This window comes from Tuber melanosporum, assembly GCF_000151645.1.
Source record: "Tuber melanosporum whole genome shotgun sequence assembly, scaffold_4, strain Mel28".
Taxonomy (NCBI): Eukaryota; Fungi; Ascomycota; class Pezizomycetes; order Pezizales; family Tuberaceae; genus Tuber; species Tuber melanosporum.
In genome coordinates this window covers 1,553,080-1,576,192 of record NW_003299084.1, presented here as the reverse complement: position 1 = coordinate 1,576,192, position 23,113 = coordinate 1,553,080, and the positions used below count along the sequence as shown (strand labels likewise).

The following is a 23,113-nucleotide window of genomic DNA, read 5'->3' as shown; positions in this document are numbered from 1 at the left end:
GAAGAGTGTCGCCTTGAACTCTTTGTATGTAACCAATTCCCTCTGCTGTCTTCCATCTTGGAAAGACATGATCCATTGTCTCGTGAGTCCTCTAAGTAGAGATTCCACGTATGGAATCTTGATTTCGTCATGGTGATCTCCATATCCCTTGACGGCAAAATATCCTTCATATTGCGCTAAGAATATTCGGTGTTTGTCTTTGGCTCCTTCGTATGTGTCGGGTCCCTTTCCTTTCGGTCGTGGGACGTTTCCTTGTCCTGTATTTTGTGTTGCTGCGAGAAATGCCTGAAACTGATTTTCAGTCATTCCAAGTATGCTAGTTCCAGGGGCTGGAGCGGCTGGGGCTGTTGGCCCAGGTACTCCTGATCCCGATATTCTCTTGGGTTGTGGAGTTCCTCCTGGAGAGCTATCAATTGGTGATCCTTTCTCTGGGGTTACTGGGCTTGCTGCTCTCGAGAGTTCTGCTGAGACGTGATCTAGGGCGTCACTGAATCCTCCTAGGTTAAGGTTTTGATTGTCGATGTCGATATCTGCTTCCCTGTCTGGATTGAAGGATACCGTCTTGTATCGTTTGGCGTCGCACTAGGTGACGATTTGTAATGTAACGATCCCTCCTCAGATGGTTAGTTCTTGGCGAGGGGAACGATACTTCTCCTCTCTTTCTTCTTGTTCCTTCGTCTTACGATAGGGATAGGCCTCGGCCTACATTACGGATAGTACAAGACCTTTGTCTTCTATCGGAAACCCGTAACGTAAGCTTTCTCTAACTCTTCTTTGTGAAGAGCCCTCCTCAGTGTAAAAATAACGTTGCAATAAAGATAAAGATTGTAAAGTTGTTTTATATTCGTTAAAGTAATATGTAGGAAAAGTACTTAGAATTCAATCTAATTTTATTTAAACTCATACCACCAACACTGGCATACAACAAGTCCCAGGGCCGGGCCCCCAGGTTGTCGCATCCCGGATACCACTAACTACAAACTAACTAAACCTCTAGCCTCATACCTGAAACATGCCCGCGCCATGCCCTAACACGAACACTAAGTACAAAAACCATCCTGGGTAAAGAAAATCCTCCTCAGCCCAGCCTGCATGCCAGCCAAGTTACCCGTACAAAATACAAAAATTCCACTACTGCCACCTAAATGTGACCTCGCGATAACCTCCTCCACAGGAGAAACCCTCCTGAATGCCCCCACTCAATGATCTCTGGACATTTCCACCAACCGCCAAGCACCCTTCCCCAATCACAAACAAAAGAAACACCCAAAACCCAAGTGCGTAAACCCAACATGAAAGCCGACTTACAGGGCGAGGGCTCCCTAACCGAGGGGGTACGAACTATCATAGAGAATCCGGGGTGCACCACACTGGCAGCGCAGTCCAAAAACCTCGACGGAAGCAGCCGGAACAAGAGAGTCCCCAAGCTGCCGGCACTTGACCGAACATACCTAAGTATTCAACTCATTCTCCAACTCCCAGGCCCGCTCTGCGGGTGGCGAACCCACCGCGGACTCTGTAGCAGCCGGTTTGCAATAGCAAACCGGCAAAGGCGATGACACTTCCAAGTCGGGAACAAGTGGCACAGGTGAGGTCTGATCTTGCTTGACCCGGCACTTCTTGTTTCTCTTCCTCTTCCCACCCACGGGCGTAGGTCTAGCAACAGGAGTGGACGGGCCACCCTCATCGCCACCCACCACCACAGGAGGGATGCCACTAGAGGCGCTTCCCTGACAGGCAACGGGCTCAGCCACAGAGGACTCAGGCACCTGCCCCCCCAAAGGGGGTGATACCACCGCAGCTGGTGTCACCACACCAAGATCCACCCTACCCATACCAGGAGCAAGCGCCTCCTCCAATCCTGACAAATCAGGAACAGGACCACCCACCCCACCATCCACAACCATAGCTGCAGGGGGGCCAGGGATAACCGCCGGCACAACATTCTCCCGAGGGAGCTCCTCCACATGACCCTGAGAACCCTCAGCATCTAGCGCACCCCCCCCAACCAAGATCAGCATAGCAACCAAAACGACAGAGGGGACGGGTGAAGAGGGGATAACCGTAGGAGCTTCAGCCGCCAAAATCGTGACCAAACCGCGAACAGTATCGCGTTCAGAGGTCAGGGTAGCCGACAAGGTAGATATCTCCTTTTCAGCGCGATGAAATCGCTGAGAAAGGACGGAGATGTGATGCCGAAGGTGAGAGACTTCAGCCTCCAGGGCGAAGTTCTTCTCAACGGCATGAGATAGAACCACCAACGAACGTAAAGCGGACGTGGCAGAAGGGACAGAGGCTCGCTTAGCCATTGCAACCGTGAGGAGGTGACGTAAACAAACAAACGTAAAGATAGGTAGAAAGAAGAAAGAACTTCCAGCAACCGTAGGGGAGGGATTAACAACGATGCCCCCAAAAGGTGATCAAAGTTAAAGACTTGAAGCCTATCGTGAGATAGAAATCAAGGGCTCTGATTGGATCGACACCGAACCTTCACGTTCCGACATGGGGTGAAAGGACAAGGAAAAGTACTTAGAACAAAGTGTGAAGAACCTATCTTCCTCGGCCTCATCAGCCTCCTTATATAGTGTTCTTCCCACCCATAATCATGTGACCTAAAATGGTCACATGTGCAAAACCAAATCATAACAAACTAGTCATGTGACCAAAGTGATCACATGCTCAAAACCTATGACCTCATAACGAGGTCATATACAAAAACTCAAAAACCAATCATAACACAATAAACAAGTCATATGACTCGACTGAGTCATATGCGCGAAACCCATGACCTCATAATGAGATCATGTGTGAAACATAAATCATATGTGCAAGGCTTACCCGTAAGGCATACTCGCAAGGCATACTCGCCAGGCACACGTCCCATGACTCATATTTGAACCATGTGCGAAAGCATCACAAATCCCACACATAACAAATCATATGACCCGAATGAGTCATATGTGTAAAACAATAACATACCTGTGACTCATAACCATGTGTCATGTGGAAACATCTTTCATGCCAAGCCACGTTCGTGACAGGTGCAGAGTTGTATAATAGATAAATGTAGTCCACAATTACTCAGACATGAAATATAAATATTGTAGCACCTCTCAAGCTTTTAGACAACATAAAGCAACAGAGTAAATACCTTAATAATATAATATTGTTTTTACGATTCTATCCTACTTTATCTAATTTACTTCACTCTTAGTAGTCATAAATGAAATAAGTATAATCTGAGCTTTCCTAGACTATCTCCATCTACAGAAATGAATCTTGGTTGGCCTAGACAACTCTGAAGTCTATTGAATAGTCTCCACCTAACTGAAATACAGCTGAAAAATACTACGCAGATTGTATCGATGATTGGTAGAGGTCAGAAAGAGATAGTATTATAGTATAGGGGACATTTTGTGGTAGAAAGAAGTCAGATTTGGTATTCATTCCAAATAAGGTTACTATTAATTCTGCTACTTATACTCAGAAAGTACTTGACCAGCAGCATATCCCTTCTAGCATCCTGCCTTGGAGGAGTATGATTGTATTAGGAATATCAAGATCCGATATCTAGGAACCATGCTAAGTAGAGTAATCCAGCTCGAAATTAGAATATCTGTTCTCCAACACCCTTCTCTGGGCCTCTTATAGAGCTTGCACATCATCACACATATCTACCTTAGTTACCTCATGTAATGATAATGCTACAGAATTGAAGATGTCAGAATAACGCTATATATATTACTACTATTTATCTGACAGGATCCTGTTCACAGGATATATTATTGGGGACCTTCGGCAAGGTCTGAGAAGTGGAATAAAGCAGATCTATCTACTATTCAGATAGTTAGTTCGCTGTAAAAATGGATCATTTTTGATATAGATTGTAAGTAATGGGATGTTTCCAAGCAAAGGTATGATATTGAATGTTTAAGGTTCTATAGAAAGTTTCAATACATTCACATTCACCCTACAATTATTAGAAGAGCTTAGAAGTCCCAGAAAATACTATTAAGGAAGTCAATGAACTTCAGGAACTGTTATAAATAGGCCAAGAGATGTGTTAAGGCTGACAGAATTATTAACAACACAGTACAATGACCAAAGCTCTATCATCTAGAACAACTAAGAGTTGCCAACCAAGGGATTATCTATCAATCAGATAGAATGGCATCCCGCAAATCAGTCGGAAGTTACTTAGAAGAAATTTATTGGTTGGTTCAGAAGTTATCGGGATTTGAAGTTGGCATTCTAGAAAGATTGTATATACGACTACTCCTGCAAATGCAGACTCAAGATGAAACTGAGCATTTCGTTGATGGAAAGGACTATTGGAGCAAATATAATACAAATTGAGAACTAGATCTCAGTTTGCAAATTCTGACTATTGGATAATTACTATTGGAAGTAGTGAAGCTTCCAGAGAAATGAAATAGTAATTAGTAAAGAAAGTGCGATACTTTTTGGGATTACCATGTGTTTGCACTTTTGGAAGAACATCTAAGGTTGTGAATTATAATAAAGTAGCACATAATTTGTATATAAGATAGAAGTAGTCCACAAACACTCAGATGTGGAATATATATATTGAAGTGCTTTCAAATCTTTTAGACATTATCAAGCAATAGAGAAGAGGCCTTAACAATATAATATTATTCACAGGATTCCATTCTACTTTCTTCTGCTCTTAGTAATTATAAATGAAATGAGTACACCTTGAGCCTTCCTAGACGAATTTCCATCTATGAAATGAATCTTGATTGGCTTAGATGACCCTAAGTCTATACAGGTCATCTCCGCCTAGCAGGTTGGACAAAAGTGGTAGAGGATTGGGCACCTGGTCACCAGAAGTTCGTACTTAGATGCCGAGAAAGGAATGGAGTTGACCGGATAATGGATTGGCCTCCCCAGTCTCCAGATCTGAATCTGATAGAAAAGGTTTAGGGATGGATGGAGTGTGAATTGAGAGAGCAATGGGGACAGATTCAGGAATTAGAGCCACTAGAGGTGGCTTTGGTAGTTGTCTAGGATTCAGTAACAGTGGATTTATTAGAGGGGCTTGTTAGGAGCATGCCAGACCGGCTGCAAGCAGTAATCAATGCAGGTGGTAGAGCTACACATTACTAGTCACATACCGACTTGTGATACCGGTGGTTGACAGGGGACTCAGACAACATGATTCTATTAAACTTATATGCTGGTATATGCGCGTCTACAAGTTCTTCATAACACCTGATGTATCACAAAGTCATGGCAGCCTTCAACTGAGGGATTACAGGAGCTATTCGGTGAGACCCCCACTTGAAAATGGGCGGGGAAGTATAATGGTGCACCGCCACATGCACTGCCACGTTCACCAGACTTTCCCCTACCCCCTTCGTACGAGTAAGTTACTGTACCTGTATGATATCACCTTGCAACTGCTTACCTAACCATCCCTCAATCCGCCACATGCCAGGTTTCCATTGTCGCGTTTACCAGTATCGTACACGGAAACAAAATCAACGCGTCTCCACACTCTTCAACCTTTTTTCTCAGCCAACACACAAACATACATCTCTCTTCCTTCATACACTCGCATTACTTTCCTTTCTATTTCATCCGTTCGCTGATTATACGTACCCTCTTTCTGAGCGAATTCCGCTCATCGGGTCGTGAAGATGGGGTATGCTACCCTCCCTCCTGCTCGATCCCCTCCGGGGATGATAATTTACTAATCCGATGCGATGGGGCGCTACGATACCAGGAAGCTCGTGCGCCTAGAGCTCTTCAATTTCAAGTCCTACAAGGGCCATCAAACAATCTACTTTGGCGACTCCTACTTCACATCCATCATTGGGCCAAATGGTTCCGGAAAGTCAAATTGCATGGACGCGATCTCGTTCGTCCTGGGCATCAAATCTTCCCAATTACGTTCTGCTCATCTGAGGGATTTAATTTACCGTGGGCGCGTGCTCAAGACTTCGGGCCCGAAGAAGCCGGTTACCGAAGAGGTGGAGGAGGCGGGGGAGGAGGAGGAGGAGGAGGAAGGTGGAGCTACCCAGAGTGATCCCAAGACTGCCTGGGTTATGGCAGTTTATTTGAACGATGATGGGGAGGAGCAGCTTTGGAAAAGGGCGATTACTAGTGCCGGTGCGAGCGAATATAGGATTAATAACAAGCAGGTCACGGCTGTGCAGTACAACGATGCGCTAGAGGAGGAGAATATCTTGATCAAGGCGAGGAATTTTTTGGTTTTTCAGGTCTGTCTTCTGTCTACCCTCTAAGTGGGGACCGGGTTGACTGGGTGATTTTCAGGGCGATGTCGAAGCAATTGCCAGTCAATCTCCGAAGGATCTCACCAGGCTTATCGAGCAGATTAGCGGCTCGTTGGAATTCAAGGCTGAGTATGAGCGCCTCAAGATGGAACAGGAGAAGGCTGCGGAAACATCAAACTTTAACCTTAATCGTCGTCGCGGGATTAATGCCGAAATCAAGCAGTACCAGGAGCAGAAGAAGGAGGCAGAGAACTATCAGGCGAAGCAGGATGAGAAGCATGAGGCGGTGGTAACTCATATCCTATGGAAGCTGTTCCATTTTCAACGAAGTGTGGAGCTCAATAAACAGGAGATTGAACGCCATCAGGAGGAGCTTAAGGAATTTCGCCGCGCCCACGAGAAGTATTATGGGAAGCTTGAGGAGGCGAAGAGGGAGCAGGCTCTGGCGAATAGAGGCGTGAGCAAGCAGGAGCGTGCTATCAAGCGAAGGGAGAAAGAGGTAGAGGAGAAGGAATCTTCGCTTGTTCCTATCGATGAGAAGATTAGTATTGCTGGGAAGAACTTGAAGAAGTATGAGTCCAGGATTAGGGATATCACGAGGGACCAGGATAGCCAGACATCCGCGGTGTCGGGCTTGCAGAAGGAACTAGCAGTTGTCAAAAAGGCGCAGGCCAAATTTGCGGAGGAGCAACGGAAGATTGCTGAAGAAACCGGGATGGCGCTATCTGACGCTGATTTGGCAGAATACAACAAACTCCGTGAACGGGTTAATACAAAGATCGCTGGAGAGCAGATTAAGATTGACAACTACAATCGCCAGCAAAAGACTGATATCGAGACGGTCAATAGCTTGAGTAGCAAGGTTGAATCATCACAATGGCAGCTTAGCAAAATCGAAAGTGAAGTCGAAGATCTGCAGGAACGCAAAGAGCAGATGAAATCCGTCGTCGACCAGGTCGTCCAAGACATCGAGGCTAAGAAGCGGGAGTACAACGCTATGACTTCAGAAAGGCTGAGGAATGCCCAGAAGCATACCGAACTCGACGAGAAGCTCCAGGACTGTCTCAACAAACTTCTCGAAGCTGATGACGGCCGTAGGCAATCTGAGCGTGAAATCAGGATGAAGGAGACCATTTCAGCTCTAAGGCGTATATTTCCCGGCGTCAAGGGACGTATATCCGAACTGTGTAAGCCACGAATGAAAAAATACGGCGAGGCTGTGAGCACTGTCCTCGGGAGACACTTTGACGCGGTTGTCGTCGATAACGAGAAGACCGCCAAAGACTCCATCGAGTACCTCCGAGATCAACGAGCCGGTCAAGCAACGTTCATCCCCCTTGACACAATCCAGGTAAAGCCTTTGAATTCCAACTTGAAAGGCATGCACAGGGGCATGCGAATGGCGATTGATACCATTGAATTTGATAACTCCGTGGAGAGGGCTATGCAGTATGCTTGTGGCAACGCGGTTGTCTGCGACGATCTCGCGGTGGCGAAGTATATCTGCTACGATAAGGGTCTTGAAGTTAAGGCTGTTACGCTGGATGGGACGGTTATTCACAAGGGTGGTTTAATGACTGGTGGACGGACTGGGAACTCGGGCGGGAGACGGTGGGAGGACCAGGAGGTGGAGAATTTGCGTAGATTGAAGGATAATTTGATTGCACAACTTAATGCTCTTCCCAAGAATCGGCGGGGTGCGCAGGAGGAGACGCTGCAGGGGGAGCTGTATGGGCTGGAGCAGAAGCTTGCTTATAATCGGGATGAATTGGTATGCTTTCCATCTAGATTTAGGGTGGGGCGGTTCTAATTTGTTCGATTATAGAAGCTCTTGCAGCGGAGTCTTGATAGTAAGAAAAAGGAGGCTGCTCATCTTCAACGTCAATTGAAGGAACTCCAACCGCAGCTTGATGAGGCCACCACGTCGCTAAATAATATCCGTGCTAAGGTTGAGGAACTTGAAGTAGTTGTTTCTGGGGCGGAAGATGAGATCTTCTCAGAGTTTACCACCCGCCTGAACTATCCCAACATCCGAGAGTACGAGAAACGCCAAGGATCTCTACAACAGGAAGTCGCGCAGAAAAAACTTGAGTTTACCACACAAATCTCAAAGTTAGATAATCAACTGGCTTTCGAATCCCAGCGACTAAAGCAGACCACCGAGAGAATAGGCAATCTTGAGAAGAATGCCGAAAGAGACAGAATCACGGTGGAAGAACTTGAAGCCGAAAAGGCGCAGATCCAGGAACAAATGGATGTTGTGATGGCCGAGGTTGAACTCTTGCGTGAGGAGTTGGGGTCGAGAAGAACTGAGCTCGAGACCCGGAGCGAGAAGGTCAATGGACTGCGGAGGGAAGTCTCCAAGCGAAGTAAAGACGTCGAGGACACTACAAAGCTGATTTCTGGTTTGGAAGGGGAAATCGAAAGAGATTCTGCGGGTCGATACGCTGTCCTTAGAAGGTGTAAACTGGAGGAGATTGAAATACCACTGACTGAGGATTCTGCACCACTGGATGATTTGCCCATCGATGATACTCTGCAAACCGACCCCGATGCAATGGACGTGGACGAGGACGAGGATCCTAGCTCTAGTGCTGTCCAGAAGGTTCAGATACAGGATTATGGCATCGAGGTGGACTTTGAAGATCTCGACGACGATCTCAAAGAGGTACGTACATCACAGATTATCACTCGCCGAAAATTGGCTAACTAAATCCGGTCTTAGAGTGGTGACGAGAGAGTGGAAGAGGAACTCCTGGACAAGATCAAAACCCTCAGTGCCGAGCTCGACCGCATGGCGCCCAATATGAAGGCCATCGAGCGCCTGGAGGGCGTTGAATCCCGCCTGCACGAGACTGACAAAGACTTTGACAATTCCCGTCGCGAGGCGAAAAAAGCCAAAGACCGCTTCCAAGCCGTGAAGGACAAGCGCTCCCGACTCTTCAACAAAGCTCTCGAACACATCTCCTCCCAGATTGCGGGCGTGTACAAGGACCTAACCAAGTCCTCCATTTTCCCCCTGGGTGGGAACGCATATCTCGACGCGGAGGACAACGACGAGCCCTACCTCGACGGGATAAAGTATCATGCCATGCCACCTATGAAGCGATTCAGAGACATGGAGCACCTCTCCGGTGGGGAGAAGACAATGGCGGCACTTGCTTTGCTATTTGCTGTGCATTCGTTCCAGCCGTCTCCCTTCTTTGTCTTGGATGAGGTGGATGCTGCGCTGGATAATGCCAATGTGCAAAAGATTTCAAATTATATTCGCAGTCACGCTGGACCCGGGTTCCAGTTTATCGTTATCAGTTTGAAGACCGGCTTATTTCAGCGTAGTGAGACGCTTGTCGGGATTTTTAGGGATCAGGTGGAGTGCAGTTCAAAGAGTCTTACGTATGTTCATCCTAACGTTCTCCGTTGCGGGTGTGTGCGCTAATTTGGTCCGGTGGGCAGGATTGATTTGAGAAAATACCAAAAGGATCCAGAGGTTGAAAAGATGTTTGCTTAGGCCTGCTTTGCTTGCTTGCGACGCTGAAGGCAGTTAGTTAGATTCTTGGTTAAGGCGGTGTTTATTAAGTAGGTGTTCTCGGAATACCATTAATTTCATCTTGTCTTGATTTTTTTTACCTACTCTTATCTTCTACCCCATTCTATCCTATGATTCTTTCCCTTGGTTTTCTTATCTCTTTTTTTATACTCTCGTCGGCGAACTGGCAATATGTATGATAAGACACCTTGTATTCCCGGGCTGGCGGTGGGGAGGAAGGCGATCCGAGAGTTACCACAAGCGTAGTCCAATTGAATTAGACTGCAACGGTAGAGTTCCACGTTGCGAGTGAGTGGACTGCTTGATTAGTCCAGACTATCAAAGCAATACCCCCCCCCACAAACGACGACGGAATCGAGGTTGTAGATTAATTCGCTTCAACCCGAAATGATAGGAGCCTGGGAAACCTCAGTGTCGTACGTCGACTAACCCTCCCTCCCCTCTCGAGCTCGGTAAAACCCATGTCTGGCGAGCTAAAATTCGCCGCCTGGAACCATGGGTTATCATACGGTTTCGGTGAGTGCTGGTTTGTTCGAATCAGCTGGGAGCGGGACAGCTGTTAACTGGTATCATAGGGAGAATGGAAAGAGAAGGGGGGGCTGTGGTTTGGGGTATGGTACTGGAGTTGGTTGGGGGGTGGGTTTGGACGGGATGTCATGAGGTGTGGAGGGGACCGTGGCGGGGGGGGAAGGGTTGCGTGCGTGACATTGTGGACTTGTAAGTTAGGTTGTGAGTGTCGGTGTGTGGATACGAGGGTGTATCATATCATGGGAGCTTGGAGCCGAGTGAGGATTGGTGCAGTTATGTCATATAATAGAGTTACACTGTGGTGCCATCCCTACACTCCGCCTAGTGTACCACGAGAACCGATGTATCATATGATATTTGCCTAGCTCTCATTTATTGGAGAAAAAATTGTCCTGAGAGGAAAAAGGGAGAGCTAAAATAATACGCGAAAAAAACGATTCTAGGACGAATCCGTACCCGGAGGCAACGCCCTCCCTCTGCACCCAGACCAGAAAGGCGGGCCAGTACCTCCACTTCCCTCTACCCAACACCACAGACCCCTGTTTCACACCACCTTGGTTATCGTGCTGTATCGTCCTCTTGGACCGTTTCTTTACCATGCAGCTACCCCGCCTCACTAAGGAACCACCGTTTTCTTTAGCCATCCACTCTACCATTAATGCATCCAGATCTTCCAGGAAGTGGGCTCTAAAGTTATAACCACCCGCGAGGATCTCCCAGGATGGTTATAGCCGTGCTGACAGGCCGGTACCCTCGGGACGTCAGGCCCTCTTGAAGTCTCCATGTGCAGCACCAAATCTGTCTCCCTTTCGAAGTTTATCGCCCGGGTATCATGTGTGTGGTGGCACTGGCATGAGTGGTCGGCTACGTATCCTAGTGGACGGGGAGGGAGGGGCTCCCAACCACCGGTGTTTGGGTGCTCCTGGCCCTGGCGATCACTAGCTGTCTGCTGTCCCTGTCCGGCTGAATGGAGCTGAAAACTGTGGTCGTGGCAGGTGTGGCCGCTGGCTTGGTTCTTTTGATAGTTGCATAAGGCGGGGCTGGAGGTGACAACAGGAAATCGGCCGAGGAAGGCTTCTTCTGGTGACATATTGGCGATGGGGATTTGGCATGGGTGTCTACGGGCGCTGCCAGGTCGATAGAGTGGTAGGTGGTTAGCTCACGATTACAAGTGTTGGGGAAGGAGTGAGAGATGGGAGCTTGTGCGCTTACTGGCAGTGCTGGCAGCGCTGCTCAAAGCAGCTGGGACAGCTTTCATCGGCGGGTATGATGCTTCGTACTAGCTCTGGACCTGCAATGTTGGTTTGGATGTTCTCATGCCGCCCACGGGGGTTTAACCCATTACCGGCAAATATAACGTTAAAGGATACATGAAAACAAGTGGAATTATTGCAGTGGCATCTAGACATTTTCTGTGCTTGAATGCTGGAATGGTAGGGAGGAGGGATTCCAAAGTGGAGGTCTTTTATGAGGTTTCCGGGAGCTGAGGATGGGAGGGGTTTTGTTGCAAATTCTCAGCCTGGTGGGTAAGGTTTCAAAGCTAACCTTCGAGTCCCACTTTCAGAGAGGGTTTTTAAGCGGGCCCGAGGGAAACAGGTTGGCGAGGAACAGGGAGGGAGTGACAATATGTACTTATTACCTTACTGATGCTTTGATGAATTCTCTTTTTGCCTGTCAAATACTCCCTATTTGCCGTCCGCCGGGTTTTCTCATGCTCCGTCCAAGACTGTAATTTTCACATCTTTCCCATTGGTGGAAGAACACGGGGGGCATGTCCTACTCGGGTAGGGCAAACCTGTCACATAGGCTCGAGTACAGGGTTTTAGGCCCCCCTATAGCTTTCGGCCACCTTGACACCTTTATAAAGGCTTGACCACTGGTAAAGACAATAGTATTTTCAATCCACAGCGTCAATTCAAACACACATATTCCAATTTGCATTATTTTTCAAGTATGATATTTAGATGTTCTTTATAATTCCTCCTCAGTTATAGATTCTTTATCCTTAGCCAGTATCTTCTTTTCAGTAACTCTCACTTTCACCTCATGTATAGTTGTGTCTGGAAAGTTTTTGTAGCCCTGAGGTGCAACTCCGCAACACCTCATCACCACAATAACCCTCCTCACCATGGCCCCTCCACATAACCTAAGCGCAAGAGAAGACCTGAATAAGGAAATTTGTACTTTGTATAAATATACAGATATGGGATATGACAAAATTTCTAAGTCTTTAGGTATATTCAAGTCAACTGTTCAGTTTGTGGTCAAAAGAGGTAAATCTAGGGGTGGAAACACTCACCATGCAAAAAGAGGTGGAAGACCAACCAAGATTACCAACATAAAAAGAAAGACAGTGGAGTCAGTTATCAATGCTAAGTCTCATTTAGTGTTACGTGACATAACCAAAAAAGCGAATATTGGTCTTGGTAAAACCACTATTGATAAAATCATATCAGAAGCTGGTTTTAAGCTTCTGATACTTAGGAAAAAGCCTTTTCAGAGAAAAGAACAAAAGGAGAAAAGAAGGGAGCTTGCTAGGAGAAGGAGGAACTGAAAAGGGGCAATCCAAATCCAACAGGCAGAAAGGTCAGAGTTAGACCTGGTAAAGAGCTGGAAGAAAAAAACTGAAAACCTAGCTTTAAGTCTGGAAGGACTAGCATTGAAGTATATACTGTAATGATGAAGGGAGAAAAGACTGAGTTAATTCTTGTAAGAAAGAGGAGGGAGGAGGAAAGAACAAGCAAAAGAGACAGACTTGGCCTAAACTCTCACCAATATGCAACTGAAATCTACCAGCCTTACCTTATCTCTTTTATAGTGGGTCTGGATAGACCTTCTGATAATATCTACCTTGCTGCAAACAATGCTTCCTGGCATGGTGGTGAGGAAAATTGAAAATTGGAAGCAGACTGTGGTTACAAAAAACTCCCTTGGCCACTCAACTTACCAGATCTCAATCCTATTGAGAACACATAGGCACTACTCAAAAAAGCTCTTACCAAGCGATTCTCCAGACTGGAAAGAAGGCCTCATAGTGCAGCTAAATTGTTTGAGGCAGCAAAGGAAGAGTGGGATTTAATTCCCCAAGAGAAGTTGGATGGATGGATATATAGGATGCCTGAGAGAATGCAAGCTGTACTGGATGGAAATAGAGGCCATACAAAATGGTAATAATGTTTTTTTATTGTCTACTAGTAATACTATCATGTTTTCTTTAATTGAATTCTTTAAATTTTTTTGGAAATTTTTATAGTTGGGGGTTGTGGTTGAGTGGTTGCCATGCAAGGGCACAAAAACTTTCTGGACATGACTGTACTATTACCCTTTCTCATTCAACTTTCTCGAGTAAGTGAGATTTTGATAGATTTAGTATTAGGAAATATTCTATTAGGATCTAATACAATACTCTTTTTCTTCTTACTTTGTAGTAATTTGTCAAGCTGTAATTGTGTATACATATTTGGGGTCAGGTGGTAGGCCTATTTACTAGATATTTTTCCAAGTTCACTACCATTCTTTTAAAAAAGAAAACTATTTTCTAATATCTAATCAATGGTTTAAGTTGTCCTGTTAACTAGAATTATGGATATTTCTTTGTAACCTATTCATAAGTATGTTTAGAATCTCTAAGAGATTCTTAAATACTATTATTATAGAATGTGAAGGGTTTATAAACATTCTTCTAAGTAGATAGTAAAGTTGAGAAAAGGATAATGTAGCCATTTAAGTTGTAGTATATAAAGAAGAGTGTTCTCATGAAGCTTGAGAGATTAAATTCTTAAGTGATTGTAGGCTCTTTAAATATAAAAGATTGTATTTATGAAACATAAAAATAATATCCTGTCTAAGAAAAACATACAATAATGATATATAGTAGGAAAAGGTATAGCAATGCAAAGTCCTAAAACAGAGGACTTAAACTAACAGAATATTACTAACTAAACAAGTAATATAATTCAAATAAGATAAAACAAGTGGTCTCTACTAATATACAAATCTAGTTGTAACAGAAGTAATAGGAAATATCCAAGTAGTAGTATAATAAAGGTAAAAATAGGTGAATAAAGTAACAATAACTATCTTGGCAAGCCTAGTTATGAAGAAAATATGTGTGCTACTAAGTAACTTGAAAGTTCTAAGTAGTTGAGAACTAACATCAAATTGGGTATAGTAGTAGAAATAAAAGCATTCTGTTATATGCTTGAATAATTAGTTAAGAGGAAAAGGTATGGTTAATAATTTTCTATTGAAACTTTAGTTTTGAGAGTTCAGAGAGTAGAGTTTGAGGTAACTTAGTTCAGAAAAAAAAAATGTAATAAGAGATATTTTAGAAAATTGAGTTAAGTTGAGATTTTTGATTGAATTTTAAGAGAATATACTAAAGTATACTACATAAACTAAATAGTACAAAAAACTTATACAAAGGCTTTACTTTGCACTTTATTATAACTATTAAGAAATTTTTACTTTATAAGGTATCAGTATTATTAAATTGGATAAGGATGACAAGCTTATAGTTATTGTATAACTTTAATGAAAATAATATTCCAAGATTCATTGTCTATAAAATATGACTTGAATGAGTGGAAATATGTAGTAAATTAACATTATTTTACTTGCAAATCTAGATAAATTTGATAGTAGTGTGACTGATATGACTATTAAAGATTAAAATTTTATGAGTTAGTTGACTATCAGGTTTTTTCTTACTATTTCTAGTAATAATATCTCCTTTAGCTAGCATACTTATATAGAATTTAAGGGTCACCTCTTGAATATTATTGTTACCAAATAATTTAGTATATTTTCTACAACAAACTACAGTGCCTTGTCAGAAGTATTCATGATCTGAGACATATTAAATTGTGGTTGGGCTATGAGCCTGGTGGAGTTGTCAACAGTGTATGTAACCGGTACAGGTACTCGGTTATTGGTTTTGTTTTATGATTTGTTTTAAGTATCGTTTGATACTTGGTTTTGTTTTATGATTTGTTTTAAGTATCGTTTGATACTTGGTTTTGTTTTATGATTTGTTTTAAGTATCGTTTGATACTTGGTTTTGTTTTATGATTTGTTTTAAGTATCGTTTGATACTTGGTTTTGTTTTATGATTTGTTTTAAGTATCGTTTGATACTTGGTTTTGTTTTATGATTTGTTTTAAGTATCGTTTGATACTTGGTTTTGTTTTATGATTTGTTTTAAGTATCGTTTGATACTTAAAGAGTTTTACCAAAGTGTATCAATTGATACCTTTGATTAGTTTCGTTCATGCTAGACATGAACAGATTTGTGTATTTAAAGACCGCCTGTTTCTACGATGGAAAAGGCAGACTTCGACAGACAGTATTTCAATATACTTGGTTGAACGGTTACTTCTTTGTTCGTCAGTACGCCCTCGAAGCCTCCTTTAGTTCTCAGCTCTCGCCACCTCTCTGGAAGAGCAGGCCACCTGCCAACTATCATATCCATTATCGATAACGTGATTAGCACCGTGCGAACACGTTACATTTTTTTAACCTCAGCAAGTGGTTAAGAACCTGTCCCCGGATTTAGGCCTGATCAACCTATCTGTATCCACCTCAGAACGCTAGCGGAGAGAAGCGGCAGAATTTCAGTATATTCGGCTTCATCTCAAATCCAAGATAGAGTCTTTGACGACCAGGAGTGGGAAGCAAATCCCACGGCAAGACCTTACAAGGAAGAAACAACCCCGGCGCTCTGCTAAAGAGCCCGGCGATCCGGCAAACATGGAAGATACACAACCTCCAGGAGAATTCCCTTCTGCTCCAGCAAAGAAGCCTTCCTTTGAACTTCCAAACGACCCCGAATCTAGTAGCGATTCAGATATGGCTAGCACAGGAGGAGGGCCTTCTGGAGGAGGGAAATCTCGGGCAAGACCTGAAGAAGAGGAGGTACCCGCAGCATTTAAACCCCCTAAGTTTAAACTTCACCTCCCAGCGAAGTTCACAGGCGAAGGGAAAGACCTCAAACCTGAAGCTTTCGAACGATAGGCCACAGAACTCTCACACTTCCTACTCTTACAAGGAAAAGATGTGGAAGACCCTACAACCGGACTTATCATTGGATCATTCTGTGAAGGAAAGGCAACCGACGCATACCACCAATGCTATAAGGACTTCGGCGGGAATGTAAGATTAAGAGGATCTACAGTTCTCGATTACTTGAAAGGACGATTCCAATCCTCTATAACCAACGACCTCCTATATAACAAATTCAACCAGCTCCAGCAAGTTAACGGAACACATTTCAAGCGAATCACCGATGTGGCTACGGACCTAATAATGTATAAGGATCGAATGGAGAGAGGAAGTATCTCCAAATACATCCTGAAGCGACGATTCTATGACACTATGCACCCTACCCTCCGGCGAGAGGTAGAACCACTCGAGGAAGACGGCGATGATATTGCAGTAATAATTGCTAGAGCAGAACGAAAGGACGCCATTCTCCATGAGACCAAGGCCTATAAAACACAGACATCCTCTAATAGGAACAGCCAGCCACGACACAAAGCCTCCAGCAACTCTGAAGACGATACCCCACGAGTTTTCAAGAAGAAAACAAAATCCTCCAAAGAATCGAGACGGCAAAAGGGAGAATGCTTTGAATGTGGAAAAACAGGGCACATGGCAAAAAACTGTCCTACGAAGAAAGGAAAAGTAAAGACTATAAAAAAAGAGGCGTCGGCCAACAATATTGAAAGCGATTATGCTCCATCCAGTGAATATGAAGAGATCCACATTGGATACATCGATGTGGAATGCAACAGTGTTCGACCTCCGGCTACATTCAAAACACACACTGCTCTAGAAGGCACTATCCTGATCAATGGTAAAAAGGCTCGAGTCCTATTCGACACTGGCGCAATCGGAAGAGATATGATCAGTAATGCCTTTGTCTCTGTCCATGGACTCCCCACTCAAGACCTTAACCAACCCATACCAGTCAATATGGCTGTAAAAGGATCACGATCCACAAGCCATAAAACCTGTAGTGCAACGATTCAACTTGGTTCAGCAGTCCTACCCCCCCAGGAAATGCTGATTGGAAACTTAGCCAAATACGATGCCCTAATAGGCATGCCATTCCTGAACCGCCACAAAGCTATAATCAGGTGTGGGGAATCAACCATCGATTTCCCAGATCAGAAGGTCAGAGTCTCATGCAAGCCAACAAGTGGAGAGTACCGAGCCGTAGTCTGTGAAGCAACTACCCAAAAACTATTGGATGAATACTCTGATGTTTTCCCTGATCAAATACCCGAAGAACTGCCACCTATGAGAGAGGTGAACCACCACATCCGCCTCCGAGACCCCTCCAATCTTAAGAACCAACCGACCTACTCTATTCCTGACTCATACAAAAGCCCACTTTGCGATTGGATCAACCAACAACAAAGAAGAGGAGTCATCTACCGGGCAGAAGCCCCAGGTGCCGCCCCTATGTTTGTTCAACCCAAAGCAGATGGCAAGAGGATCCGTCCCTTGGTTGATCTCAAACTACGGAATGAAAATACAGTTATGGACAGCTCCGCTATCCCAAACCAAACACAGATCCTAAATGCAGTTGGACGGGCTAGGTTCCGAAGTAAGATTGACCTAAGCGATGCCTACTTCCAAACTAGGTTAGACCCAGAAAGCGAACGCTACAACAGTTTCAAAACACCCTTCAGTAGTTTCATTAGCCGAGTTATGTTACAAGGTGATATGAATGCGCCCGCCACCTTTATGCGAATTATGGAAAACCTCCTAAGCGAATACCTCCACCATTTTGTTTGGGTCTACATTGATGATATCCTCATCTTCTCGAACACTGCAACAGAACACGCCTACCATATAGGTTTGGTTTGTACCAAACTTAGGGAAGCTAAATTCTACGCTAGCAGAAACAAATCAATCCTGTTTGCCGACAAACTCGATATTCTAGGACATGTTATAGATGATGAAGGAATACACGCAGGCCCAGGAAAAATAGCCTGTTTAACGGAATGGTCAACACCCCAGAATCAAAAAGAACTCATGCGATTCCTAGGACTAGTCAACTACATTTCCCAGTTCCTCCCACACCACGCCACTGTGACAGCACCGCTCACAGTCCTTACCGGCAACGCAGAATTTGCCTGGACCCACACTCACGACCCAGCCTTTACCAACATCAAGGAATTGATTAAAAACGCCAATGTTATCCAACCTATCGACTATAGTAAACCAGAACCGATATGGTTGATTACTGACGCATCGGATGTTGGAGTTGGAGCATGGGTTGAGCAAGGGGCCTCCCATGAAACGGCAAGGCCGGCGGCATTACACAGTAGAAAGTTCACTAACTCACAGATGAACTATGGAACAACAGACAAGGAAGCCCTTGCTGTGATTGATGCTCTCGCCGCTTTCAATCACATCCTGATGGGCAATACCTTCATTATTGTTACCGACCACCAACCGCTCACTAATCTTAAAACAGAAAAGATACCGGGAAGAAGAAGAACAAGATGGATAGGCGAGATCAGCAAATACGATGCAAAAATCATCTATACCCCTGGAAGAACGAACTATTTAGCTGATGCTCTCTCCCGCCTATACGAGAATCAAGACCTTGCAAACCCTCCCCTTGTTCATGACCACACAAGACAAAGCGAGGACAGCCCTGACGACACATCCTATGAACAAGAACCATCAATGGCTACCGCCAGCTCTGCCGCTCCCTCCAATCCTTTCTCTTACACCATGTACAGTGCTGCCGGAACAGAATGAGGAAAGGACATTGATGAAGAATGGAAAGACAATTGCACGCTCCGCAGCACACCTCCTCATGAACTTGAACAAAGCAGAACCCACTGGTCCCACTGTTATCACGACACCTGCCCTTTTCACCAAACTGAGATCAAGTTCGGCAACAGATACCAGCGACCGTACTATATGCCTGCTAATGATTCCAAAGACACCAGCTTCGATACCGCAGAAGGAGAAGAAGAGAGGATCGATGGAAATGAGCCAACCCAACACCCTCATGTCCTTAACCCTTCGCCAACGCGATACCAAGGCCTTGAAGAACTCGAACAAGCAGCAGCCTACGTGGATGCAATATCGTATTTACAACCCCCACAGTCAGCCCCGCCATCCTCTCCTCCCATAATCGATTCACGACCACTATATGGTGGACCCTTACGAGTATACAACAATGAAACCATTGTCTCGGTCATACCCCCTACTATTCCCGAGCATCGGCGTCAACTCTACGAAACCTTTGAGGAACAGGATGCCCCTATCGAACCAACAAGAGGATCCCTAATCGAGGATGAACGAGATGTTAGATCGACCACAGAAGAATTAACCTCCTCATTCCGAAGCCAAATGATAGCAGGATATCGCCATGACCCAATTTATTTCAAAGCCATGGATAGCTCCAGGCATGAAGACCTCGCCCCCTACAACATATCTAATGGAATGGTCTTTACCAGCACCCGTTATGGTGAACATTGCCTATACATACCAAAAGGTCACATGTTCAATGGAATGACTATTAGAGAATATGTCATATCCGAGATTCACAACAAAGGACACCATAGTGCCGACCGCAACCTTCAATATGCCTCAGAATATGTTTACTGGCCCGAAATGCGAAAGGATTGCCGCGATTTTGTCAAACAATGTGAACTCTGCCAGGCAAATAAGAAGCGAACACAACTACCTGAAGGGAAAGCACAGACCCTCCAACTACCATGTGAAATATTCGAATCGTATGCCATCGATTTTGCAGGACCATTCAACAAATCCACTGGATTTGACACCGTCTTGGTAGCTGTGGAACGATTTTCTGGATATACCTGGCTCCTTCCAATGAAAGTTACCGATTCCTCCAAAGATACCTGGAATAACCTCCAACGATACCTGTTTACCCCACATGGGTACCCCTTATCTATTGTCAGTGACGCTGATCCCCGTTTTACTGCCAGATTCTGGAAGCAAACCTTAACTTCCCTCGGAATAAACCACATTATGGCTGCCCCTGGACACCATGAGACTAATGGCCAGGCAGAACGAAAAATCCGCGAAGTTAAGACTGGAATTAGGAACATGATCAATGAACGACAAACCAACTGGGAACCAGCCCTTGTTGAGCTCGCTGCATATATCAATGCCGGATTTTCAGATACCTTGGGAATGTCACCATACAAGGCAGTCTTTGGCCGTCAATACCCCCTCCTACCTACAACACTATTCAAGAACTCCTCAGTCCCTGCCTCTGACGACCACCTAAACCGCCACCAAGCAATTCGGAACGATGCCTTCCAAGCTGTTAAAGCTGCCCGATTCCGAAGCACCACGACTGCCCAGAAACGAGGACGCAAACATATCCCGATCCCACAAGGAGACATGCTCATGGTACACGGTAACATGTTTATTACCAATGTCGGACGCAGCAAGAAACTACAACCCCGATGGCGAGGACCCTTCAAAGTCATATCCTTTGACGAGCATACAGAGAGTTACACTGTCCAGATGGATGGACGCATGTACCGCCGCAATACTGCAGTCTTCCACGCCTCAGCTGTTAAACGATTCCATCCCAATGACGACTCCAAGTTTCCTGGAAGGACCCACTCTCGGCCTGCACCTATCATCATCGAGAAGAAGGATGAATGGGAAGTTGAAGAAATCAGAGACCACCGCCTTTGGCATGGAAATGATCAATTCCTAGTCAAATGGAAAGGATATCCGACGAGCGAAAACAGTTGGGAACCACTGGAAGGACTTGAGCACGCTATGGATATGGTGAATGGATGGTGGAAAGACAACATGCCAAACGAATCCCTCCCCCCAACAATCAATTATATCACCATGTGCTGGACACCTACAATGCCAGAAACTGAGCGATGGCACACAGAACTCGAAACTAGAGATGGATTTTGGGCACCACACTTTGAGTCAGAGTTCGAAAGTAGCGATGAGGAGAATCAAGCTATGGAGCAGGCTCTCGACAACTTTATCTAGTCACCAATCACCATCCGAATACCATAACGATGTCAAACTATGTGGAGCTCAATGTGAGGCAGCGACAACAGGTTGTTGGACTGTTGTTGAACCGCGATGTTATCCAACTTGAGGACTACTTCGAAATCCTCTGGATTGACTACTGTCCTGATTGTGATCATGCTTGGGTTGACGTACAGCACGAATCTGGTATTCGTGACTACTGTGATTTAGAATTCTTTGAGTCTAAGTGTTTCCTTAGAGTTTCCTCTTGTCCTTGGTGTGATACCTATGATGAAGAGTTTTTGGCGGAAACTGAAGCCATGAGTTTCTCGGAATCCGCCTTTGATGATTATTAGGTTTTGTTTGTTTAAACAGTTGTTTTGTTTTAGGGAATGTAACCGGTACGGGTACTTGGTTATTGGTTTTGTTTTATGTTTTGTTTTAAGTATCGCCTTAATACTTGGTTTGTTTTAAGTCTCGTTTGATACTTGGTTTTGTTTTATGTTTTGTTTTAAGTATCGCCTTGATACTTGGTTTGTTTTAAGTATCGCTTTGATACTTGGTTTTGTTTTATGTTTTGTTTTAAGTATCGCTTTGATACTTAAAGAGTTTTACCAAAGAGTATCAATTGATACCCTTGATTTGTTTCGTTCATGCTAGACATGAACAGATTTGTGTATTTAAAGACCGCCTGTTTCTACGATAGAAAAGGCAGACTTCGACAGACAGTATTTTAATATACTTGGTTGAACGGTTACTTCTTTGTTCCTCAGTACGCCCTCGAAGCCTCCTTTAGTTCTCAGCTCTTGCCTCCTCTCTGGAAGAGCAGGCCACCTGCCAACTATCGTATCCATTATCGCTAACGTGATTAGCACCTTGCGAACACGTTACAGTGTATGCATAATCAACACTCAACTACCACCTCTTAACAATTAACTATGTATATTATAGAGTAAGAGAATAATAAATAAAACTAGCTAATATCTCGTATACTTCTCCCTTACTTCCAATACTGCAGCTACTCTATCATGCATTGATTTCTATAACTTTTCAAAAAAATTCCTCAGGAATTTTCTCCCAAACCAAAGGTAGCACTTGTGCAAGCCTCTTCTTAACAGCTTCTTTTCCTCTTGGGGTATCTTTAATGCTTGGATACTGCTAGTATAATTGCTTTTTAAGCTCAAGCTATATATGCTAAAAAGGATTTAACTCAGGGGAGTAAGGAGGGTATTCAACCAATTCAATACAATTTTTCTCAAATCAATCCAAAACACTATAAGCCTGGTGAACAGAAGTATTGTTTTGCTGAAAAAGAATATCTTCAAGTTGGACACTAAAGGAAATTATCTGATAAATAACAGGACAAAGATATCTTTTCAAGAGTCTAACATACATAGTCTTATTGATATTTCAGGTAATAGGAACTAAAGAGCCTTTTCTCTTCACATATAAGCATTCCCATACGATTAGTAAAATTCTCTTGTCCTTTTGCTTTGTATGAACAGAATATGCAAGCCACTACTCTCCAGGTTCTCTGAAAACCCACTGCTGCCTAGGAGCTTTGGATTTCTATACACTACATTCATCACTTCAAATGACTCTTAAAATCCTCAGCGGTCCAATTTTTATAAGCTTTAGTCCAGTCTAGTCTTTTAGCAATATACACAAACTTGAGCTTTAGTCTTTCTTTAGCTAGCTATTTCTTGATATTGACTTCTCAGAGTATTTTATAAATAATGAATTTGTTAGAGAATTATGTCCTATCACTCAAGATAGTACAAGG

At 44.2% G+C, this 23,113-nt stretch overlaps 1 protein-coding gene; it reads left to right on the top strand.

Moving 5' to 3' along the window:
* Window positions 1–5,515: 5,515 nt before the first annotated feature.
* GSTUM_00007868001 (uncharacterized protein) lies at window positions 5,516–9,693 on the top strand (the record flags this gene model as incomplete). XM_002839726.2 has 5 exons in its annotated part: window positions 5,516–5,981; window positions 6,045–6,242; window positions 6,298–8,028; window positions 8,083–8,925; window positions 8,983–9,693. Exons 1-5 carry the CDS (start codon window positions 5,727–5,729, stop codon window positions 9,691–9,693), a joined length of 3,738 nt encoding a protein of 1,245 aa, XP_002839772.1. The 5' UTR covers window positions 5,516–5,726.
* Between the last annotated feature and the right edge of the window lie 13,420 nt (window positions 9,694–23,113).